Source organism: Plectrocnemia conspersa, unplaced genomic scaffold (assembly GCF_051122295.1).
Source record: "Plectrocnemia conspersa isolate PC_06_02 unplaced genomic scaffold, ASM5112229v1 ptg000003l, whole genome shotgun sequence".
Lineage (NCBI taxonomy): Eukaryota > Metazoa > Arthropoda > Insecta > Trichoptera > Polycentropodidae > Plectrocnemia > Plectrocnemia conspersa.
In genome coordinates this window covers 9369521-9397520 of record NW_028277167.1, presented here as the reverse complement: position 1 = coordinate 9397520, position 28000 = coordinate 9369521, and the positions used below count along the sequence as shown (strand labels likewise).

Here is a 28000-nt window from a genome sequence, read left to right as displayed (position 1 = left end):
TTGACCCTCTTTAGGCGAGCATTTTCTATATTTCATTTACTTTGAAGAGACGGTATCTTTGAGGTGGTCAGCCATAATAGCTAAGAGGCCATAAATTGTATTAATTGTTGCTATGAATGAATCCTTTTAACAATGACTGTATGATCTATTTAGTAGCAGGTAGTATTTTCATGACGTAAACAAGATATAATTATATGATTAAAATATATAAAAATTACATAAGTTGTTGTCTATTTTTCAATTAGTAAATTTGTGTAATAGCAACATTTTCAATGTAGTTCGATCAATTTTTTTTAATAAAGGTGTAAATATTTATTTACTGCAATTGAAATTATCATAGAAATACATAATAAATAATTGCATACATAATATCGTATTTTTTTATTCATAAAACAATGGAATAATAATTAACTATTATAATATAATTTAATTCAAATCTAATAAATCTGATCCTAAATTGTATTCAAAATATGTATTTGTGAGAATAATAATGTTGTATTTTATAAAATCAGACAGTATCTTATACACATATATGATCTAATCTATTAGGATTATTAATTATTTTTATATTTTAAATAGTTGATCAAAACATGGCAAAATTATTAGTGAATGAGTTTCAAACTAGACAATAAATTCACTACTAACAAACAAATCAAACTGTTAACTAATCCCCCTGACATATTTTTATAGATTCAGTCTCATCATTGACATTTTGTTTATGTGCTTAGTTTTTCTGCTTTTATATAATAAATATTTATCTAGTTTTAATCAACAATATCTCTGGTTACGCTATATTATAATAAAATGATTTACAATGCTGGTAGTAATGACTCATTTATGTCAGGCTATTAAATAACTCAGTAATAATCAGTGTACATTAAAAACAGTATATAATTACTAAATGGAAGCATTTATAAAAATATTTTTAATTTATATTGCGTAATAAATTAGTATGTCAAAGTTTAGTAAATAAAATAAACATATCATTTTCAAGTTATTTTATTGTAAAAAAATACAAATTTACAAAGTGAAAATATTTTTTTCAGTTAAAGAAAAAAAAAGATAAGAGCAAAAGAATACATCGGAGGTAATTCTACGGATCATATTTTCCCCTGTCTAATGTAAACTTAAAAATAACATAGAATAAATTATCATAAACTGTACAAGTCTTAAGTAATTACATAATACATACATCGATATGTATTTGTAAAATTAAACTTTAGCAAGCAAACAAGTCTAGGATTGCATGGGAAGAACAAAAAATACCCAATTGAAAATTTACATTTTTTTTCATTTACACTTTCCCTTTTTATGTTTGTAGCTATTCATTAAACATAGTTAAAGTAAAATAAATTATATAGATAATATGGATATGAGCAGCAACCCCAGCAGAAGCTTTTTACATAAATTAAGTGAAATTACACAATAAAATATAATAAATAATAACTATAATTAACTATTACAATAATGGCAGATACAAACGAAGATTCAGTTAATAAAATGAAAGTATGACTATAAAATAATTATAAACATAAGTTCATTTTATTAAAGCATATTAAAAATTTGGTCTTCATATTATAAACTATTTTTAACAACATTTTCTCGCTCGTTCTAAAACTTGTATAATCATCAAAAAGACTAGTAATTACTGTATTATCAAAACTGTATACAAAATCTTGTTTTAAGGATGCTAAGATCGTTAAATACATAATAAAACACCGTTGATCATTTTAAAATATTAGAGAAGATTATTAGATAATTATATACATAAGCAGATAAATATTGGTATTTTATTATATATTTGAATTTAATTATTATTGTAATAATATAAGGGGGTGTACACGAGAAGATGCTATATTTATTAATGATGATGGATTCGGTGTTCAGAGCGTCGCTCCATTTGTCCCTGTTAGGTTTATGGCATTTCTACCAATGCAAATTATAAGCAGCAAAGTTATCTGAAATGAAACATAACACAGAATTAGTCAGAGATAAAATATGGACTATAAAGATAAAAGCATTTAAATACAGTTATGTTACAGCATATGAAATTTTTATTATATTATATATATTAATTCATTAATCTAAAAATATAATCAATAATTCTACTTAATAATATTAAGATAGAAGTATTAATTATATTATTTAGTCATTCAAGCAAAAGAGTGACCAGCGTAATTTTAATCCGGAAGAACATTTTGGAATAAATCAGATAGTATAATGGTATTTTGTTAATGACAAAATTGTTATTGTTTACATAAAAATGCTTTGTTAAATGGAAGATTCAAAAGTCATCTTTGTACATAGTGAAGAAGAAAGAAAATAAAAAAAGTTTATTGACCCATGGCCATCATGATGCAATGGAAAAATCTGTCAAGTCCTAATGGTCAGATTTGTAATGAAAAAAAAAATAGGAAGCTAATATTTCATTCAATAGATGCTTTGTCAGTGATGAAATTAATAGGAGGTTGGTCTTCAGCAACAGGTGCTTCTAAGGTCTAAACCGAATTCAAATTAACAGACAGGTTTCTACTAAATTTTAGTAAGACGGGACGCAATATTGTCAGACTAACTTATGAGGGATGATATTTGGTAGCACCGATATAAATTGTATATTGGCGATTCAAGGCCTGCAATGTGGTTGACTTTTACCAAACCGTATCAATAATAGCTAGGACATGTCTACTAAGCTTTAGTATGACTGGTTCTTTTATACAGATGTACGACGTAAACAAAGCAGCTGTAACTATTGAGCAATATGTTCCGAGGAATCTTTTCAGACCAACTAAGGGATTATATTTGACAGTGTAGATATACTGAGATTTAAGTGTATTGAGTCTTACGATTTGAGGTCTGCAAAGTGATAGTTTTAACAAGACATGCAGAGTAACTAAGTTTTTATTAAAATTTAGTGACCAAATAGTTGAAAAAAATCAAAACTGAATCAAGAAGTAATTTACATTTTTACAATGTTAACAACTGCCACTATTCAAAAAAACATATCATTCGCAAAAAGAAGCATATTAGCATTTAGAAGTATTTGTCGTTTTAGAGAACTTTAGAAGACAAAATAAAGGGCAAAGATCAAGATGAAAAATATCAGCAACGATTCAGAAGAGTTGTTTAAAAAAACAATATATATGAGCTATTTCAACCCAATGCAATGAATTGATTAAAAGCAAAATCATAGAGTTGAGAAAGAGTGCCGAAAATCCAGAAAACGAACAGCTTTCAAATTAAAAATAGCGTTAGTATTAATATTATTATTTTTATAATATACGCCAGTCACTTTCGTTCTTGATTAACTGTGAATGATATTAAACATATGTACATATTACACATAGGAAGTTAGAAGAAGAAAAGCTCAATGATATAGACCCATGAGATAATAGGCGTTATCTGCGATTGCCTCTAAGGCCTCCCTTATGTCCGCCCCTTTCGCTATGCTGATTCATTTTATTGGTCTGCTTCTGATCCGAATAGTGATCCATGTTATTGTTCTTGGGCTGGTTCATCATATTCTGCTGATGCTGCATACCGCCGGCTCCTTGTCTATTCATGTTCATGTTTGACCCGTTGTTGGTGCCGTTGTTCATACTGTTATTCCCCATCTGCGAGTTCTGCATTATACCGGAGTTTGTGATGGTAATGTTGGGCTCGCTCATGTTCAGTTGCTCGTTGAACAGCATGCAAAATTCGCCGATCTTTTGTATGTCGCCATTCTTGCCAGAATACAGCGTCAAACATTGCCTCCAAATGGAAGCGTACCCCTTCGTCAGTCTAACGATGTCCCCCGGAGCCAGAAACTGACCGGGATCGTCCCATATTGAAACGTTAATGCATGCTGTCTGATCGGCTACTTTAAAAGTCCTCACTTCGCGGTTCTCCTTAGTGATTGTCGGCAATCCGACGTCGAGAACGATGAAAATCACATTCAAATTCTTCAAACCTGGCCTCAAGTCTTTGATTAATATATATTCCATCGCGTTCATCGTGTTTAAGCACATATAACAACCAAGGTGCGATCAATTCTTCAAGGTTCGGATGTTGAAAGTTGTACGCTGCGGTCAAACATAACCTCAAAACGAGACACCGCACTAAACGGCTCAATTGGTAGGTTTATCTGTGTAAACTATCGTCAGTGGTGTAAAATAGCGTTAAATACTCAAATAATCCACAAAAAAGCATTGCAAGGTCATTTGAGAAACGAAAACTCGCAACACGACAAGCTACAGCGACTCATAAATTCGACTGACCAAACGTCAAAAGCTCGTCTATATTGCTTTAGCTCATAACACATAAAAATGTGGCCATAATAAAAATATGTATTTTTATATATTTATTATTTATAAATCAATTAAAATTATTAAAAGCCAATTAAATGCATATTTATTTTATTTTACCTATTTATATATAAATTTTAATCGATAAAATTTATATGATACCACTGATTCCCCATCACAACATTTTTAAGAAAATTTAATTTTTAAGTCATTGTTAGGTAAATCATATTATCAATTAACGAGCATAATCCGGTTTAAAATTTTACTCGTAAAGCGAAACAATTTTATTTATATGAATCAATGCAAAATACGATAATGCCTAGCAGAAGGTATAGTTTGACAGCTAAATATCTTACACTCACAAGTCATATTACAAAACGGTTTTGGCACAATCCAGGACTTCGTGGTATTCTTCTCGTCACTTGTTAAGCGAGTCATTTTTTAGAATTTGTTTTGTAGTTGTGGGAATTTTTCGTTATAGGAGATGCTCGTTAAGCGAGGTTCCACTGTATTTATATATTTTAAATTTGTACCTGCTAACAGATCAGAGATTTGATATGCATTTTTGAAAATTCGAAATATGCTATTACAAGTAATATTGCTTAATAATTTACATTTATCTGCTTATTTACTATGTCTAAGTCTGGAGAGTAAATTTAAAATTTAAAATTATCATTCGATCAGCACATTATGGCAAATGGAAGAAAATTTTCAGTCTCAATGAAATGACAGTATTAAAGATAATGATTTGCTATTGCTTGTATAATTAAATTGATATTATTCTAGTATGAGTGAAGAAATAGGGTTATAAGTCGGTGAATAATATCTAAAAGGCCTAGGCTCGAGTCCCAAATGGACTCTTTGACTTGTGCATAATGAGAATTGTGAGTCAAAAAATCAGTAAGCAAAGTTAAACATTATTTTTTGAAATTGCTTGTTAATCTAACTGGTTTGTACAATATTTATTCATTTACACTCGTATACATATAATGTAGCAATCGCGTATTTTCTTGAAAAAAAATAAGTGATAAAACTGATTTATTAAAACTAACATTATATTAAGACTACTAAAAATAGAAGTTTAAAACTTTACTTTAATAGTTAATGTAACAATGCCTAAAACACTATTTTATATAAAACGTAATGGTTTTTATGAATCAAAATCTAAAATACATACATATATTGTCGAGTATTTTTATTTTTTAAATATTTATTAATTATGTATGATAATATTACTTTTATTGTGAAACTAACTTTGACAAATTTGGATATTTAAGTATAAGCTGTTTTCATTTTTAACTATGAGATCTTTATTTATGTAGGTCTCATTTAAGTATAAATTATATTTAAGATCCATTGTATTTTACTGAGACGTTTTCTCTGTTTTCGGTAGCAGTTCATAAAATAATCCAACAAAGGTATTTTTATTGTATTGTAACATTTTTATTTAATTAAGAGAAGAGAACAATAAAAATAATTTCTATTTCACTCGTCGTATCTTATGATCTCTGGTATTTTAATTTATTGTTTAGCGATGGTGTGAGATTACTATTTAACCGGTATATGAAAATATGCTACATGAAAGAAAAAGCCATGAACGTAAATTAGCATATAGTACATAATATGTACCGAAATTAGTTAAAATAACACAATTTATATACAGCGTATTATATATGTACACAGTATCGTCAATGTGACAGTTATTGGAAAAAGACTCAAGAGAGAAGAGTTAAAATAGCTTAATATGAAATGTCAATACAGAAGATATAAGCATCTTCAACCATGTTCAGTCTTCATGTTAAATAATATAAATACGTTACCTTTACGTATCAAATGTTCATGTCAGTCAAACGTTAGGCGTTTCCGTCAGTCGTATTATTTTGTTGCCCCTTAATTCGTATGATATTGATTTGGATGTTTCTATATTTCCATTGTCAACTTTAAATATTTCATTTTTCACAGCGGCGATTTTCTTTTCTTGACGTTTAGTATTGGCAGTGCTTTCTGCAGCTTTCCTGGCTAAGGTCATTTGGGTGTAAATATCGGAACTTGTCATGTCAGCATCAGATCTGTGCAACATGATCTTATCTACATTTCCTACAATCTTATCTAATTTGCCTGGCATCAATTGCCTTCTTTCATTGATATGACCTGTGTTGGTATTTGGAAACGATTCTAAATATGAATCGTAAGTCGGTCCAATGTTCGTCGAATGATACTGGTCGATTTCTGATTGCAATAGACTGTCGACCATCAATTGTAGATTTACATGATTACCATCTTGAATGGGTGTGCCGTAAGAAGTGGAAGGAGGTGACGGTTTGGAATGGTCTTTCAGATCGTAACTCAGCGGTTTGAATGGCGGTATACTATCAATATGCTGGTTAGAATATGTGGAATATGTAGATTGACCAGATGGGAATTGAGGAGGTGGCGAATATGCTGGCTCTTGTGCAGGAGCTGTGTATGATGTGGAAGGAGGTAGGTAATGTTGTTGAGCTCCTGGCGATGTTATATCTGGAGCTGTACCATAAGTAGAAGATGGCGCCGTTAAACTTTCTTGTTTATCAGCATTTCCTTTAAAAATTCCCGCTAGAGCCTGGAAAGCACCGCCCAAAAACGAAGCTTGAGTTCCCGGAGCAGCATCGTGGTCGCTCATCTCAATGTTTTTTAACGGTTGCATAACAATGATTCCGGCTTGGAGATCAGAATGCTTTCCAAGTCCTGCGTTTATATAGAAATTTAATGTCTGAAAAGTCTCGTCAGTCTTATAAAATACATAAGTCAGTCATTGTATGTGTATAGCCTTTTTTAAGTCATATGTTGAAAAATTGTGTTTATATTTGTAATACGACAAATACCTTCGAATGCAGATGTAAATTTGTTTCCGCCGTAGATAGAGTTGTGTCCAATTGGTGGGCCATACACAGGACCAGCAGCTGCTATTTCATGGTGGATTGGTGGTCCATAGTGGATAGATGGAGCAGTTGGAGGAGCATAGTGATAAGCGGGGGCGGTCGGTGGTCCATAGCTGCTAATTGGATGAGCTATAGCTAAAAAATAAATAAATAATTAAAACACATCTTTAACTATTAATGTAGCATAATTTAAATTATATTTACCGGATGGCGATGGGTGGGCAATGATAGGAGCTGGGTGAGCATAGATCTTCTTCTTGGGTGGTACCAAAGACGCGGAGTTGACGATGCGTCTTCCAAGATTGGTTACTACTTCACCTTTGGTTGTTACTAATTTTCCAACACCGCTCACAAGCGCTCCACCGCCCTTGATGATCTGTCCTTTAAGAATAGTAACACCTCCGGTAATTGCCTTAACGGCTTGAAGAAGCGTGTTCAGGATCGATTTCTTCAAAGACAGGAAATCGAAAGACTTCATATGGTATTCCTGAAAGAGGCAATATTATTTATTCATATATTCCATGTATTGAATAAAAACTTTCGTAGAAAGGAATGTAACAGTTATATTTTTGAAAGTAAAGTACAATTATGCTTCAATTCTTGAAATTTAATTTTCCAACAAATATACCGTGAAGGTTTCATCACGCATTTTTTTTCATAGGAAGAACGCAACATTGACACGCAATATGCAATCCACTGTGTATTTATAAAAGTGATTCTCATTTTCACTGTGTAAAAAGTTGTGACAGAAATATGAAATAATTATATTTTTAAGTCAAATTACAGGTTTCATTTTTTTCGTAATTGGGTTTGTTACATGTGTCTAATAATACTGTTTCGACTTAATAAACCAACCTCTTCATCATCGACGTTAAAAAAACGATTTAAATAATTTTCAATAATAATTAATACCTCTCACACGATACATTTTTTAAATGGTTGAATTAGCTGGCATCGACTTATAGGTATGCTATGTTACTATACATTTTTTACCAAAATTTTCCTTATATAGATTATCCATGATTATATAATCCAAACGAGAAAGTAGAATGTCTTTAAACTAAATACAATTGCAATGATTTATTTATAAAATTAAACAACTCTTGCAAAGTTACAAACGATGCTTACTTTCATTGATTTGAAAGGCACCTAAGAGTACGATAACCAGGAAGTAATAATGATTTAACTTTTCTCATATTGTCGATGAATAAATTAAACAAACCACCAATAACTTTATTTATTAGGTCATTGAACTGTCGTTTTTTTAACGTCATATGTTACAGAAACATGAATCGTGACTAAAGGAAAACATTCACGCACATCGTTTTATGATAATTAAATTACCACTATTAACACAATTGATACACGAATGTAAATATGTTAGAATATTCATTATCGTATTACTTTCTGGCTTTAATATAAAAAATTGCAGATATGCATTTATGTAAGACAACTAACCAAACCCGTTGAAAATTGAAGTCGTTTTTGAAACAAGTAGTGTTACAAAACTAAAGCTCGTTTGGTATCTTTCTGATCAAGGAACATACTGTTTTTGATTATCGATTGAATTAAAAGTGCAATCAAATTGGTTTGGTTTAAATGTAAATTAACTGTGTAATACATAATTGCTAGTACAACACCTACTACACGCGAATGATATTTACTATCATTAAATTGCATGTTTTCCATCATAAGTATTAAGAAATGGCACTATCGATTAAATAGTGATAAAATAGAACAGTAGTGATAAAATAGAATAGAACAGTAATACATTAACAAATACATATATAAAAATTACTCAATAAAAAAAATGTTTCTAGGTTTGCGTTTAATATCTTTGTTATTAACATTTAATGGAAAAGTCACTACATGGAAAATAATTTTGTTGAATATCATATTAAAACCAGCGTTTACATATTTATATATGAAATCAGTATTTTTGTGATGAAAAATCTAGATATAGGCAAACAATAAAAAGAATCGATACTGATTTTGAAAAGGCTGAGAATCATGCTTTAATTCTTAAAAAAAGATAGATTTAAGCTTCATTTTTTTTAATCATACTTTTTAGACCATCGTCAATATATTTAATATGTATGTATATCACAAGTTATATAAATACATTGATTGCCACATCAGGAATTTTTCATGGTTTTAGCTTCAGCCCATTAATATTTTTACTGTTTATTAACTCATTTAGAAGGGTTAACCCGATATTAATGAAGTTATTTGTCATTCCATTTTTTTACTTTTCACCTATGCAATAAAATATATTCCATTGAGACATATCATAAAACCAAAACATGATTAAAATTTTATTATAAAATGGATAACAATATGCTTCATCTCACAGAAGTATTTTTGTCTTATTTCAAGAGGACTACAGATTCCAATGACATATAAAAACATATGTAATTAAGCATCAAAGATGTTTGGATTCAATTAAAGAGCTTGAGATCATTGTGTGCCTTGTATAATAATCAAGCATGCAGTACACTTAAGCATGCTTCTCTGGTCTGGTTGTCAAATAATAAGACTGAATAACTTTTAAAGTCCAAAAAATGTTTTGGACTTTTTGATTTTCCACAAAATCTCTACAAAGTTTGCTGGGATATGATTTCCCCTAATCGCGTCAACGAGCACTTCTTTAAGTTGCTGGTATGGAATGCAAGAATAAAAGTATTGGACAACTCACAAATAAGCATAATAATGTGATTTTTAACTATTTGTCAAATAGTATTGCTTCGTTCTCATCTAGGTACTTACAGATAGTGGACGCATTATGAAAATAAATTAAGTCTTGTGATTTGCTTTTTTTCTAGTGCTTTAATTTATTGCGTATGTGGGACGCTTAGAATGTTATTTGCAATAACTAAAAACTTTTAATTTGTAAATAATAAGTTATGATAAAAAAAATGTTTCAAAAGTGCAAATTAATATATAAAAAATAATTTGATATCACTACTGAAACTAAAACCTCATTATTTAGTATTATATAGTATTTGAGTCAATCAAAATCAAAATTGGCCTTCTACGGTTATTGATTAAAGCTGTAATATATAAAAGGAAATATTTCCTTAAAAAAAATATTTAAGAAAATATTGGTTTTGGAGCAATATTTAGTAAAAAAAATTTTTATTATAGTTTATCGTTAAAGCTTAAAAAACAAAAACACTATAACTATTGCATTTAATTAATTTCGAACAACTAATTTTTCCTTTGAGCTTTTAGTAGATCTTAAATATGATACATCAGTTAATATAAAGTCAGGGTTATACTACTTGTATAAATATGTTTTTATGTAATATTTTATTACATGTTAATTATTTAAGACAGCTATAAATTTGTAATGTCTATACACCGTAAATTGACCAATTAAATTTAGCAGTGCATAAAATAATGAATAAAATATTATCGAGTTGGCAATCAAGTTTTTATTTCTATATATAACCGAAAAATAAGTTTATTTTGTAACTTAAAAAAAATACCATAACTAATTTATAATGCATAATTTGACACAGTTTTTTCAATGTGGCCTAGAGTTAACATTTATTTTATTATACTAATTTCATGTAATAACGATTATATTATCGACTGCCTAGTGCGCAATTATTTTATATTTAACACATTTTCTAAGCTAGAATGAAAACCAATGATGCAACTATGCAAAAACGCACTCTACGAACGAAGTTTAAACCGTAATCTAATGGAGAGCAAAAGTGGATATTGCATAGTTGCAGTAGTGACTGAAGTGCAATAGAATGCATGAAAAAATATGCACAATTTAACTGCCACATAACGTTTACAATAATAGTCCATTGTGTTGTTGCGTCGTACGTGAAAGTTAATTCGGTTGCGTTTATTATATTTATTATAAATATGTATACGTTTGAGGTAATTACCATTGGTGGAGGTCCATAGCTGTATCCTTCTGGAGCATGGTGTTTTGAAGATCCTCCGCTGAAGAGGGCAGATGCTCCGGCTGAAGCTTGTCCGATGAATGCCAGTTTGTTGCTGACTCCTGAAGAGATAACTTTACCGACAGAGCCTAAGATGTCACCAGATCCTGAACGCTTCGTCCTGATAAATAATATATTTAAAATAAGTATGTTATTATCTTATTAGCAATTTATTAGAATGTGTGTTTTTGTTCAATACAAATATTATATACATTGATTTAGATTTAGATAGTATTGAACTTTATAACACGTAAATGTTTAAATATTTCTGAAGAAGGTATGAGTGTGTCACGCGAAATACTTTCTATGTACATTTTCTAAAATAATATTTGCTGTCTATGTTTGGTTAATAAATTATTAACAATTCTTGCTAAATTTGTGTTAAGCTAATAAAACAAATAGATACATACATATTATTTTAATACTAATCTATTGAACGTCCCAACGAAAGTCGTTTGAGCTTAAAATATTCATTAATTAAAATATATTTTTTACATAAATAATTTATATGCGTTAAATCTTCAGCTACATTTGATCATTATAATATGTATTATAACATACATTAAATAATTAAAAAATACTCAGGTTAGTAACTTTTTTATGAATGATCAGTAAAGCAATTACCGCAATTAACTGTTCAAAGCGACAATATCAAAACCTAATTTTTTCATTACATTTATACTTAAATGTATAATATTATTAATAAGATTCGTATTTAAAGAGGAATGCCTATTCATTAGCATATAGAAAACATATGCGATAAAGCCTCTAATATGTTATATATTTATTTTGCGATACGAGCAATTAAATAGCTCGAGGGCACCCTGTCTCTTGTATAAACACATTGTGCGCAGTAAATGTGATTTTAGTACATTAATAAATAAGTCTATTTTGGCAGAGAAATTTTTTAATGCATAAGTGAAGTAACGCTCATTATTTTTATCTTCTAAAATAACAATACTAGATCAAATTATAATATTCATTTAATTTAAAAATAAAAATATTTTTTGGAATTTATAGAGAATCTTTCTGAATTACAATAATAATTAGATGCGATTAACCAGAATAGATAAAGACAATAGTTAGGTAAAAAATAAACTCAAATACATGCTTCTAAACCGAGTTTAACCCCGAAAAAAAATATATATAGTATCAATATGGTTTTATTCTGAGAGAATTATTTATCGATCGTTTCTTAAACCAAACAAAACTATTATTAATAAATTACAACTATGCATAAAAAAAGTCATAAAACATTCGATCTTGTTAAACAGTTTTAAAGCGATATTGTGAGAACTTATGTATTCTTTACTAATTACTGTTAAAAATTATGCTTCTTCTCCAATATTCGCCTACCCCTTTTCTATAATATATATTATAACTTTTTCTCTGAAATGCGAAATTCAATAATCAGACTGATAATGTAAAAACCTTTAAAACGACTCAGTCTTTGAATATATTTTTAAAAACAACATTTATATTTGCACTACATATAATACGGATCGTTTCTCATACAATTATTTGCATTCATCCAACAAACACTGATTCGTCGCACTAATTATTATTTTATAAATTAAATTTTATTCATCTACTTATTTGTTAAGATTCTAACATTAAAAATAATACCTGATTAATTCTTCAGCCGCCAATCCGCTAGCCAAAGCGTCAATCTCTTGCATAGTCATCTTCGAAAGAGCATCAACGTCTATCATGGGCTCTCCTTGAAGCGGAGACGCCACATTGCATACGATAGCTCCGAAGAAACAAATTACATAAAATGAAACCTGAAATCAATAATAAAAAAATTAAATACATGCAGTTAGAGTCAGAGAATGCATGACATTATACGACACATCATGATAGTAGTACAGAGAGAAAGTTTTCGCCGGTCTTATGAAAACGAAACGTTATTACAGTGGATTTGCATCGAGGTTATTTTATTATTATTATGTAAAAACATACTAGCTGAAAACGAAGAAGACGGTTTCGAAATAAGTTTCCTCTAAGAACACTTGCGACATTGCGCAATATGGATCGCGGATGTAATCTCATACTAATCACTTCTGACTTTTAACACTTGTAGGTGCTGATTGCGTATTAATTGTTAGAAAAGTGTGTTATACATGCGTTTTGTAAATAGAATTTGTGTGGAAATAATAAGCGAAAATGTACTATATGTAATATTTTGTCATAAGTAATTAAGACACTGAAGTGTTCTGAAGAAAATTGCTTCGGTCTTAATTTTCATGCGTAATATGATATTCTATTTATGCAATTTTAGAATGAAGTAGACTAGAATTAATTGGTATATTAGACGTTATTATAATCTAAATAATCTTTAATAAGTGATATTATACAATATATTTATTAAAAATATTTATTTAAATATATATTTTTTAATAAACACAAACATAGGAAAAAGTATTCTATATAATTACTATTAATAAATCTACTTTTAAATTCCCATCTTCTTCTATATATTTTTAAAAATAAGCAAAATTAAAAATTGTATTTATTTTTTGTAGATTTAAAACAAAAATGTTAAGAATAGATTTTGCATTAATATAAAGTACAACAATATTTTTTTCTACAAAAACAATATGACATGATAAGGATCAGGAATGTAACGCTGATTCTAAAGGCAGAGTTCTTAAGGTTTTGATGCAAAGCTTTTTTATTAAATTATTATATTATTTTGTTACGATATTAGTACTTTACATAGCAAGCTAACCTTCGTTCGAAATATAATTATATCCTATTTTTGTATTCACTATATTTTATTTTATTCATATTGCTATTACAAATTTATTTAATTATACGTAATCGGTCGTCAGTGTTCAATTTATTTATTAATGCATATAGTATATAATCATTTTTAATAAATAAGTTGGAGATAGCATAGTTGACATACAAATGACATGTGCAAATGTCACGTTGCTACTGTTCATCGTTTGGGAGGAGTTCTTGTAACAGACAAACATGTATTTTCTGTTTTATTATATAAATTTTACATGCTTAAACTTGTGTAACTATTACTATTATAATAGAATGAATCTTTCTAAAAGCAAGTTAAAAATATAAATTTTTGTTCATAGTCATGAAAAATCTAATAAGTTATAGGATGAGATTATTAAGTATAATACTTTGATACACATATATAGTATTATAGTATAAAAATAAATTTAAATTGAAATATATTTATTATAATAATGAGCAAACTATTATAATTTATATCAGCATATACATAACTCGAGTCATATACATATGTTCAACATAAGGAAGATATTTTCATATATTCTTATTAATTCACGTTCACGTTCATTTAACAAAACGCATGCTAAATGCTTAGTTGATATATAAAATACATTTAAAGAGAAAGGTGCACAATTCCAGTTTTCTAACGGAAATATTTCTTCGCAAATTATCTATACTAGTTTATCGGATGTTTGTCTTATCAATAAATCATTTTTTCACTAAACAATAATCAATAAATCCCATTCAAAAGTTACGTGAACGGATTAGTGGTCTGCCAATCTGAAATTAATTACAAACACGTTTCGTTATTTATTGCGAATTTATGATGTGCGGATATTAATTTAATGTGCCGTAATTGGCCAAATGGTTAGATCGTTATTTTTTAAGGTTTTGGTCACCGGTTTTTAAAATAGTTTCTAGCCATCGATGATCTAAGATAGGGTTCGGAGAGCTTTCACCCTGACCACGAATGAAAGCGAAACGATTATGTGATACTAAATGCGAAAACGCGATCGTCAATACGTAACACGTAATTAATATATATAAAATGTTGCAATTCTGGTTCTTTGAAATTTAATAAAAAAAATAAATGTTCAAGAAAAAATATGCATGTTCATCTGCATGAGCATTTCAACACGTCGGCTAAAATTAAAAAAAGGATAACGATTTGCTCTCATGTGTTGAGATATTAATTTATCTAGATCATTAATATTGCTTAATACCGAATAGCAAATATTAAAAAATGTTTGTTTATTTATCACATCTGCGCAACTTAGACACAAAAACCCTAATAAAAAACAACTCTTAATAATTGCGAAACCAAAAAACAGATGTCAAAAAATGCAATAAAGGTAAATATTTTGTATGCATAATTTTTGGGTAATTATTTTTTTACATTACTCCAATTTTTGACTATGATCTTGCGCTTGATTTATTATGTTTTCAAGGATAGTCCTCCAAAACAACTTTCATCAATATTTAAACCAAATTAGAGTATTATAGTACATATATATTTAAATAAAAAACGTAACGATTCTGCATACATATTATAATCTATGTTATGCAATAAGCACCACGCGCTATGCATAATTATCTTGAATTTTGTTACTTGAACTAGTTTTTTTATTCGTTGACATTTTTACGAATAACGTTGATAAAAAATCATTTTATATTTTAAAAATAAGCTACTTAAAAAATACGGTATAAAAATAATCAGGAAAAGCTTATGGTATAATTTAATTGGTGAAATAAATATATGTAATAAAACATTTTTATGGTCTAAACGTTGCGTAATTAATTAAGTGAACTTTCATATATCCCACGCTAATAAAAATATTGATACACATCGTAAAACTTCGACACGTGTTCTGTATGAAAAAAGTAGTAAAAAAATGGCAAATTATAATAATAGTATCATAAATAAATATTATAGGCATAGGAAATTACAATCATTAAAACACACCTATCATGTAAGAATCTCATAAATATCATAGAATGTTTTATGTATTATATAAAGAACATAAAAATATATATGTGATATAGAAATAAAGCATTATTAAAAAATATATAAAATAACACAAATATAACGCTGATATCAAAAAGTTTTAGTTGGCAAATTATTAAAAATGTATTTAATTTTATTTGTATTATTGAAATGATGGATCAAATCTTGTTTCTGTTCAATTTAATAAATGGATATATTTTTAAGGTAGAAAAACAGGATAAACACGTTGTAAAGTAATTACATTTTTACGCTTTAAAATTTTAAATTACTATATCTTATTCCATGACTGATTTATTCTATGTATGTATATCATATCTGTTACTATAAATTTTGGCATTTATTGAAATTGTAAATTATTGGACAACTAACTTAGATACTGTTATTTATGATTAAATTAACAAAGTTACACTATACAGAGTCACTTAACTATAATTTTGTCACCATGACAAATTCAATAAGACATATTTTTATGTGTTTGAATAAGGTTGTCATTTCATGTAACGACGAAGTTTCCTAAATTATAACGTGACATTTTTCTTTCCATTGTTTGTTCAACTTTTTCTGAATCAATGTCCAGAATTAACTCGGTTGTCAGGTAGCGATTTAACAATGCATTTAACCGTGACAATCAATTTCACATTTCACATATACGCAAGCCTTGAAAACGACTCCTCGAGTCGTTCAACTCATCGAACGGATCTTTTGCTCAGAAAAATCGACAATTGTTACGAGAATTACGGTTTATTACCGGCATGGGAAATGAAGCGTGATGATACGGAAAGTAAAAGCGCGAGAAGGCAGAGTTTTGTAAGCGGTCGTGGACTTTTTTTGGGTCAGCGAAAAAATTCAATATCGCCTCTGTCAAGGTTATAAAAGAACCGGTTTATAATATTTTTCTCTTGGGAAATCATTTTTTAAGACTGCTTGCACTTCGATTGCATTTTTCGCCTTATTTTGATGCTTTTTTTGCATGATTAGAAAGTTTGAACGAAAGTGAGCGTCGTCTGTTAGCACATCCTAAAGACGCAAAGGATCTTAAGAGGAAACTGTTTATTTTAGAAAGTGTGATATCATACATATTTAATAGATTTTTGGTATGTTATTCTAAAAACATCGTTGCGATTAGTATAATATACATAACAATCTATTATCGGATTCTTTTTATAATATAACTTTCTTGTATCTGAATTAATATTGTAAATAATAAATAAATTGACGTAACTTAACAAACATTTTCCATTAGAAATTTTAATTTTAATTAAAAGCCTAAACTAATATTAATATTTTGTTTATGAAGCTTATTTTCTTAATAACTTTTTAATGCTGTTTATATATGTATATATATTAAACTTATTTATCCCATATGACAGTGGATTTTTTTAAATTTATTATGCAAAAAAATATGATATTTCTCTCCAAAAAATATATTTTTGGACCGAAATATAGTGTATTTTTGCGCAAGGATAAATTTCAGGATTTGCTACTGATTTTTTATCTATGAAAAAAAATGTATGAAAAGGATGAAAACTATTTGAAAAATGGTGCTTAAAATAAATTTTGATAGGAATAAATAAATTTTAGCAATATTGTAATATAATACAATAAATATTTAATAATACCAATAAAGGTACTTTATTTTTTCATAGAATTAACATATTTATTTATTTTGACGATTTCAATTTTTTTGGATGGTTTTATTTTTGTAAACTCTTTTGCTTTGACAAAAACCGATGAATTACATATTTATTACTAATTATACCACAATGGAAAAAATACTTATTTAATTAATTATTAATTGTCAGGAAACGCTAGTAGACTAACAACACGGACTTCGTCCGCGTCGTTCCACTTTCTTGTGCCTTTCAAAGGCAGTGACAAAATCCCTTGATTCTAAAATCCAGGTTGATAAAATCTACACTGACTTTGTTATGGGCTACTTCTTATGAAAGCTAGGCAACTTCTATTTTTCGAGCGGTCTTGTTGCTTTTTTTCAAGTTACTTAAGTCGCCGCCGTCAATACATGAGCTATGGAGTACCACAAGGATCCAATCGAGGTCCTCTGCACTTTATTAACAACAAACATGCGGCAATTAATAACTCAGAATATTTATTATCTGCTTAAGACCTGAAAGTAATTCAGAGTATTCACAAAAAATTTAGATTCACTTTTTTTACGTTCGAGCAGGGATGGAGATATTCTAAGTAGATCGCTAAAGTGTGCGATAAGGCGTATAGGATGCTCATCTTTCTTATGCGAAGCGCGTATCACTTCAATAATTAATTGGCGATTCGCGTTCTGTATGAAACGCTAGAGGCTTCACTTTTTGAAATAAGAGTAAAGCGATGAACTCCTTGTTGATGGAGAGAATTTAAAGATTTTTTTCACACATCTCTACAAGACGAAGTACGGTCGTATCTGTATTTATATTGTTTTTTTAATTTTAAATTACAATTATATCTAAGAATGAATAGTGTGAAATATTACTGTTTTTCATGTTTTTTTAATTTGATAAGAGTTATTCTCACGATATGTCTGTATGGTTTTATATATTTTTTTACTATTCAAATAGCTTGAGAACTTTTAATTTATATTTTTATTACACTTTGACTTTAATATTTACAAACTATAATATAATATATTGCAAATAATATAAGCGTTACATTATAATGATAAATTTAATAAGGTTACAACTAAAATATTTTTTATCGGTAACGCAGCTAATAAATTATTTATTTAACTATTCTAGTTAATAATAATACATTTTTGTTATTTGATCAATTTTTGATAGCTAATTAATTCATAAATAAAATATAGTTCAATGTAATTGAGATCTGACCTTATAAAAATATGTATCAACAAATTAAAAACTACATATTAAGTAATTGCGATATAAATAGTTGTTTCTTTCTGTTAACTGTTACGAAATAAAAATAATATATTTTATCTAATTGAATCAATATTTTTTTAACTTTTTACTTATACACGCATTAACCGCGTTAAAAAATTTTATTACTATAATTTCAATGTATAACATATGCGTATTGATTTACATAACGCGTTTAATGATATTTTTAGTGCAAATACTGCGGTTAACTTATGAAAGTTATCCAAAAGTATATGACGGTTACTATGATAAACACCGTACGTTCACTGTCATTGTCACAGTAATAGCATCTTCGACGAAAACAATGGAAATTATGAAGCGAATGGAAAATTCATCGCATGGAACTATTATTTACGACTTATTGAATTTGTGTCGTTTGTGACGAATATTTTAACTCATCCGTTTCGTCAAATTAACTTTGTGTTTAAATCGATTTTCACCGCTCTGACGAACGCTATTGATGAAGATCGAAATCGAAAGTTTTTTTTATTATTTTATTTTGCTTAGAAGTCGTAATGTCAAAATGTTACGATTCTAAATAAAAGTTATCTAACAGATTTTTTGGTAGTTAAGTTAAATTCGTTACAAAATGTGTAATTAAAAAAAATGAAACGTTCCTAGTTATAAATTGAACGGTTCTTAGAAAGTCGATAACTTTCGTTTTCATTGTGTTAAATAGTCAGTTATTTATTAATATAAGGCAAACTATAGATTTTAGTTAAGAAGAGAAATTGATTAATATTATATAAATAATTTTAATTGTCGATTAAAAACATTAGGAAGAACATTAACACTTAAGAACGGTAATTAACCGCAGGTTAATTACCGTTTGTTTTAACATAATAGTTAAAATCGTGACCGCTGAATGGTTACACAATATGTGATTTTTAAGTTCAACTGACCCGTGAAAAAGTCGAAGAAAGTCGCAAGTTTCGACATAAAAAAAAGAAAGTAACATAACACCGACCTTCCGGACAAAACCAACTGTTCGACCTCAAATGGTACCTTTTTTAATCAAGTAATAAACGCGTAATTTAACACACGTAAGACACACAATTTTCACCGATTCGGAAAATGTGAGAGTCAATTATAGTTCGCGGTCAATTAAACTTGAAAAATCACCAATGACTCAATTTTAACCGACGTTTCCAGATTTACACATCTTTTTGACATGTGGATGATTTTTCTGTCTCACTACTTTAAATCTGTATTGCTCTATTTATTAAATAACTTAAGTATACGTCTCATTTTTAACAGAAAAATTCGACGACAAATAATGAGCCTTTTTATTAGATGTCTATGTAATTATTACATCTGAAATTACTTATTATTATTGCGGATGAAATAGAACGTATAATAAATCAAGCAATACATTTACTATGAATGACTACAGTATTTTACAAATAGGATTCTTTAGATTAAACATTGATCATATAAATTATAGGAGCAATGTTTCAATAATTGCATATCGACAAGGGGGGTAGATAATTTTTAATGATTTTAATATTAATTTTAAATTAAGTTTCTGTTAATGAGTATTTGTAAGATTTGTCATTTATTATATTATTTTTAAATCTGATTTACTATAGTATTAAATAAATTTTAATAAAATGTAAAGTGTTATCTTAACATTTTAATTTAAAAATATAAACATATAAGTTATACATTTTAAAATATATGTATCAAGTTATCATAATCCTACAATATACATGTTCTTTCATAATAATAATATTTTAGAAGTTTAACAATAAATGATAAATAACAAAAAATATTTTTTACTATTTTATTTTAAATAATGAAAAATGTGCTTTAAAGTATTCTTCATTTTATGTTATTGCTTATAGTGATTTTTAAGCCTTATATCTGCTGTTACGTAAATTTAACAGCCTATCTAAAAAAACATTTATAAAATAATGATTAGAAATTACATGACTGATCAATATTCAAAAATTCTAACAAGATCGTAAATTTGATTTAGAAAGTTTTCGCAAAATTGCGCGTTAATAACTTACGTGTGATTCATAAAATCTTCGATGTTATGCTCTTATTTACATTGAATAATTCAATGTTATAAAATTTAAATTAATATATACAGTGAACAGGATTTAAATTCAATGCTTCTCGTACTATAAAATAAACTTATTATTATATATTTATTATTTTTTTCAATATATGATATACAACTGATCATGAAACCATCAAGTGTATTTTTTTATACTATATATTTTTTGCTGAACCATTCATTACCAACCGACGTTCGTGCATTGCATTCATTGAATTGGCGGGTGGTAAAAAATAGGAAATATTTGCGATAGAAAATATGTCATTATGATGAAGCCAACGATCGAAACCATCATTATTACAGTGATCGTTAATCAGAGGTTAGCGAATCGACACCGGGAAAAACTCGAACTTGATAATATTGAATTATACTTTTTTCACGATAACTTTTTCAGATTTTAATAATATATATTATTATTGATTTTTGAACCTTTTGGTATGTATAATGTATACAGTATCTTTGTATGTAACGGCTTAAGTTGTAAAAGCATCTAGGCATGCCGGTAACGGAACTGAATTACACACGAGTGTGTTTTACCTTAATACGAAACAGTGGCGTATCATATTCTTTGCAGTATTATTTATAATATAATTATGTTTATATTATATCATTAATAATAACTGAAAGTTATGACAATACTTGAGATTTATTATATATTACATAATTACAGTAAGTTTAAAAAAACGCAGTTGTCGATAATATTTCCGCATCAATAAACGTTTATGTGATACATTTTTTTTTTGGCTAGAATTTATTTTTAGTTGTCAATACTGTCTACATAATTTTTTATATATTCTTGGAATAGTATGCGTTTCCTTTCAATATATAAAATAACAAAATTACAAAGAAAAATACTGTAAGAATTACTTAAAAATTCAGGTTAACGAGTTTTCTTGATAATAATCGAATGGAAAAACTTCGTTTTTTTTAATGCAAGTGCTTTTTGTAGCATTAACATAAGGTCTATTGACATCAAAGAATATTTGGCAAAAATGCATTAAGGAAAATGTATAGATTCATTGGAATGTTGATTCAAAAGAAAGTTTGATTTCAATTATCAGGTGCGCTTACTAATTTGAGTTTTTGAATTAAAAAATAAAGTATAAATTATTTTCAAATACCAATAAGCATCGCGCATTAGGTAAAACATTTTTAAAATAATTAATTAAACTAAATATTTATTTCACATGAACTATCCCAATTTTAATATATATATATATAAAAGGTACAGGATTATTGATTCTCGATTTTGATAAGCTCTTTGACTCGATATGGTACTAGAGCTTAACAAATATTTTTAGGTATACAGTCCCACATTATCTTATTGACATACTATGCTCAAATATAAAAGGTTAAAGCAACGTTTCTTTGTAAAAAATAATAAATTCGTATTCATAATATAGACTATTGCTATTCTGATTTTAGTAAGACTAGCTGTCGATACTTCACGACAGTGAAGTACCGAAGCAAGCGAGTGTGCGAATATCGGACCCTCAACATTTTGGGTTTTAAATATTATTTTTGCTTCGTTCTGATTTTAAAAAATATATTTTAAAATTAAATGGTTCAAATTAGACATTATTATTTAGGATTTTCAATGATAGTCAAAATGGTTCAATCTATAAAAAAACTACTTAACATTTTCAATTCATTTGAAAATAAGTTTACAACTTGATTAAATATTTCCAGAAGAAAACATTTTATATTCTATAACGTTAGATTTAAAATTTATATTTTTAATGATAAATCTAAATATTGTATATAATTTATGACTAGGTTTAAGACTTAGTTAGATAACAATAAATTAAGCATTGTACAGTGTAATCTCAATATAGCGAAGCTCACTGAAATAATGAATATATTTCGATTTATTGAAAATTCGTTATATTGAATGTAAGAAAGATGATATATTTTTAATTACCATATTACTACAGCATCAAAATAACCTCTTATAAGATTGACAGATCATTTTTTGTCCATTTTTAAGGATACTGTATGAAACACAATAAAATTTGTGAATATAATGTTTTATATAAAAGGCTTAGGGTCGGCGAAACACCTGTAATGTAGCTTTTGAACATATCTGGCACTCGCCAAAATGAATTCGGAGAAATATTGTGTCAAGTTGTTACGTCATTCTTAAATTCGGATCAAAATATTTCGTTATAATGAGATCAGTCTTCGTTACAATGAAAACATTTTGTATGAAAGTTTTTCAGGGACAAATTGAAGATTCGTTATAATGGAAATTTCGTTACGAAGAAATTTAGCTGTATTAATTTTTTAAATTGGTTTGTAACTTAACTAAATATTAATAAAACAAAAAAATACCAAAATGTTTGTAACATAAAAAATAATATTTATGGTTGCACAGAACAAAAATTTAATAAAAAGCATGACGTATACATATTTTGTCACATCGGAATTAAAAATAAGCCACTCTTAGATATTTTGGCTATCGATTATTTCAAGTATGCAATCACATATTTATAATCATTGTAAAATGTCGTTTATTAGATAACATCCAAGAAACTACACATTTATAAGCTGTCCGTTGGCTGATCTATATAGCGTTCACACTGCGACAGCGTCGATTTGATCGACATTAACTTTCAATCCTCATACATACACTAGGGATAAATTACACGTTCACGTTTAAAATGTACCTGATTTATTTGCAATTCTTAAAATTTGATGTATATGTGCATTAAATCGGTAGCAATGATAATGTTTATGTAATATAAAAGGAAAAACTCACTTTTCGGCCTCGGAGCCCGTCGCGTCGCCGGGAATTCAAAATTTGAAGATTTCATTACGAAGATTGTTTTATGACTGTTTATCTAGTTTAATCATTGTATTATTTTATTTCTCAACACATTATGTATATATTTAATTTTCATAGTTATAACACACCTAGTTAATTTGCAATCCGATTATTTATATTCAGTCAAATGACGAATTAATGAAAATTATTGTCGCGTAACAAAATTGTATTAATAAATAATAATAATTTAAAACTGTTGTCACGGTACTGTCGGCCATCTTGTTTTATATTTGAATGCTTATTTTTCATTGGTCGAAACAACAGAAAGCTATGAAGCAAATTCAATTTTTATTTTTATTATTATTTATTATTATATATTTCCTTTGTTTACGTGTACAATTGTATATAAGATTATTATGAATTTGTATTTACGTAATGTTTAAAAATATATAGAACAAACACAAAAGATATGCATTTCTTGTAAGAATCTGTCTTTTGAGCTACGGTAAGAGTGAAGATTTAAAATCAAAATCAAAAGGATCGAGTTTTTAAATTCATCTCTTTTTAATTACATATTTTTAAGACAATCTTCCGCTCATAAACTTTTGATGGTTTTAGCTTTTTAGCAGAATGAATCACAAAAAAGTTCGATATCTCTCATGTGACTAAGTTATGGAATTATTGGGCGAGTCTATGTTTTTTCAATAAAACAATAGAAAATTGTAATAAGAATTTAACAGTTTTAGGCTCTCATTAATGCTTATTCGCCTTAAAAAAATTTTTTAAGGGACAGCAAAGAGTTTAAAAGCCACTGATTTTTTTAACCCATCCGTTACGGTGTACAGAAAATAACTTCATCAACCGAATCGGTTTACCTTTTCGCTTTTACACGAATTTAAAATCCAATAAAACATATATGAGACTGAATTGTATAATTATATTATGTTAATTTTGAAATGTATGAATTTCAACAAATGGTGAGCTAGTGACATGTTTCACGTGCTTTATATATTTAATATTATAAATTAATATTATATATTAAAATTTAATTATCCATTACGATCCACCACTGTTCGCCACATGTCAAGGTGATGCAGTGAGAAGAGAACGCCTTGGGCGTCAAGAGCATAAGATCGAATGCGCCAAGTAAAAGTGGTCCACTCTCATCTTTCTCCGCTTCGATCGATACCAAATAAAAACGCGAAACATTATCGAAAAGCGCAAAATCTGATCTGACACAAAATAAAAAAATAAGTATTCGATTACGTGCCCAATCTCACGAGATCTACAATCATTAAGTTAAGACTCAATCAAGGAAGATCCTTATTCAGTTTCTAGAATTACGCATTGTCAACTTTTACTTTTGACGTAGCGAAGCTGAGTCGCTTTCCCTGACATTCGAGTCATCTTCGTGTCACCGAATATGCTAAAAAATATTGTCATCATAAAAGATGCGGTCTAGGTGGTGGTCAGTGATCGAGAACTTGAAAGTGAAAGGACGCTCATTATCATCAATGCACAATGCGATAATGAACTAGTCTATTATGTCTATTAGGTTTTCTGATAATTCAAAAGAAAAGAATAAATGCTAGTAGGTATATACAGGTGAGCCGAGAGACTTTCTTCAGCTCAGTTCTAAATGTGTAGCAGGAAAAATAAATTGAAACTCTTTGTAAATTAAAGTCTATCCTAACTAAATCGAAAGAATACTGTAATCAATATGTGTGCCTGTTTATATTATATATAAAGCTATACAATTAACTATAAGTAAGTAAAAAAAACATCTTATCTGATAAAAATAAATCAAATGATTTTTATTTAAAATCATTTACGTATACATGTACCATGGTATGTTATATTTTTTAATTATTAATAATGCACATTATGACACAAATATAAGGTCACTTGATTTATATATAAATTTATATTATAGTTTTTATGTATATTTTTTTTAAAATACTTACAATTTTATTTTTTTTAATTTACATTAAAAAAATACATTTTTTTTATTATTAATCCAGAGCTATAAACTCAGCTTTTAAGCAATTCAATGTGTTTTTTATAACATATTCAATCGTAATAAATCATAAAAATGATCAGCATAAATATTTTTTTCAAATTACCGAAGATACATAAAAAATTAAGATCTCACCTTTTTGGTTGAATTTAATTTATTTACATTATTTTATTAGTTGAGATCATAAATTTATATTGTTAAGTTCGAAATATATTTAAATTAATACTCAAATGTAAGGGTTATAACAACTGTAATTTCGCAGGAACCGGTAAAATAGAAATGGCAGTGAAACTTGTTTAATAAGATTATTTAATGCATGAATTAATGGTATGTTAAGAGAAACATTTTACATTTTTAATCTAAATATTTTAAGGATTTTTGAGTAATAATTTAAATAAATACCTATTATTTAACAGTATTATAAAATTGGATAAAGCTTTAAGTCATTGTATAATAATATTTTAAAATATTTATTAATAAGGTTGTTGATTTTAAATAATTATAATTTCATAGGTAAATTTTATATGGATTTTTATATAATATTATAATTACATGCATTTTTTACCAAATCTTTAGTCACGGTATTTAACCTAAGAAACGATACTCTTTTATCACAATCAATGACATTGAATTTTAACAATGTGCACGTTTTAATCGATGCATGAGCTGATTTGAATATAACATAATGTTAATGACAGAACATTTATAAATGCTTAAAATGATCACGATTTTTATAATGATGATAATGATGGTGAAAAAAATGACATATATTTTAAACTAACTAGAAACTCAAGTACCTTTCTCTCGTTAAATTGTATACTATATGTATGTTCTTATTTCATTGATGAAATAAATTACAAAAATATATCTTACCTTCATTTTGATTCTATCTTCTTTTTCACTGTCACAAGCACTGTTTCAAATTATCTGACTGAAATTTGTAAATGTTATGTTTTAATTAGATTTAATTCATCTTATCGGTGTCGTATGGAAAAATTAATATTTTTTATGGACTGTAGAGATCGATGTTGTTCAAGAGGCACACCACACATTTGTGAGCTGACCGGTTCGGTAAAAGTGAGCGAATTGCAGAAGCGGTTTGTTTTTGAACGAAGAGAGGAATAGAAACTGCACGCAGAGCTTGTCAATCCTTTTTCGCGGTCGCAATTGTAAACAAAAGCTCATTGTGTGGGCCAAGCTCGGTGAATATATTTAATATTGACTTTATAAATGTCATAATAAAATGAAATTGCGGTTTGAACGTCGACTAATTTTCATGTCAACAGAAGAATTCGAAATTTTTTAAAATTTTGATTGAATCAATATGAAAATTTATTCATGCCAAAAGAACCGTATCGATCTCTAAACATAATAAGTAATTATGTTTTGGTAATTTTAATTTTAATATCACTTTCTCCATATGTGCGTATGTCACGGTCAAAGATCGTAATTGTGACGAGTTTTCTTTTGTGTAATTTTATCTATCAATTTAATTTTATATAACGATTTTGAACCACTAACTTAAATAAAATACCTATTATTGAAATTTGCACAACATAAAATTTTTCCAATTTGATCTTTGAACATTTATATATAATATTAAATATGTATGGAATGTTAAGTGAATTACTAAACTTAGATCTTGAACCACCTAAACTAGCTATATTTTTATTCGCATAAGAATATTTAAATAAATTTTTAAATATTACCTAAATTATGTTTTAAATACACATTTAAACGAAATACTATTATATAACATATTTACCGTTGAGTCAAAAATCAAGTTATCTATTCATAAATATTTATTTAAAAAATCAGAAACGCTACTGATGGAAATATTATATAATTTATTCTTAAGGATTTAAGCACTTTAAATAAATCTTTTATACAAACATCAAAGCTAAATTGTAAAGAAATTAGCATACACTTCGTAACGATCAGTTAGAAAAAAACAAGATCTATTAAATAATATGTATACGCGCTTTGATGATAATTTACACTATATTTGTTTATAAATTTTAACGTCACTGTCACATTATGTAAAAATTCAAGTAGTAACGAAACACACACTCGTTTTTTGTATCAGCGGTTCAGTGGTAACATCGGCGGTTAAAGACTGTGTGAATGGAAAATAGTAGGTGCTGCCTTACTTATACTGATATCCTCCACTCTTCATCATTACCATCCTAGCACGCAAAACTTCAGTTCCTCGATAAAGAATTTTTGCATTTCTATACCTGACCGTTTACTTGTATCCTTAACCCGTTTTTTATTATTGTAATTTCAAAGTGAGCACGTGAAGCGATTTTATGGATAACATGAAAACGAATGATATGTTATTTGATGTAACAGA

General features: G+C 27.9%; 1 protein-coding gene across 3 annotated transcripts; it reads right to left on the bottom strand.

Moving 5' to 3' along the window:
• Positions 1-1306: 1306 nt before the first annotated feature.
• On the bottom strand, positions 1307-27773 carry LOC148236558 (uncharacterized). Of its 3 annotated transcripts, none has more exons than XM_088183082.1 (7): positions 27718-27773; positions 26521-26578; positions 12787-12944; positions 11104-11281; positions 7406-7688; positions 7145-7336; positions 1788-1958 (listed from the first exon to the last, which is right to left on the bottom strand). In XM_088183082.1, exons 2-7 carry the CDS (start codon positions 26524-26526, stop codon positions 1927-1929), a joined length of 849 nt encoding a protein of 282 aa, XP_088039208.1. In that variant the 5' UTR covers positions 26527-26578; positions 27718-27773; the 3' UTR covers positions 1788-1926. The 3 variants fall into 3 exon arrangements, with proteins under 3 accessions (XP_088039209.1, XP_088039208.1, XP_088039207.1); XM_088183081.1 differs by lacking the exon at positions 1788-1958 and adding an exon at positions 5705-7007; XM_088183083.1 differs by lacking the exon at positions 27718-27773 and having other exon boundaries at positions 1307-1958; positions 26521-26705.
• Between the last annotated feature and the right edge of the window lie 227 nt (positions 27774-28000).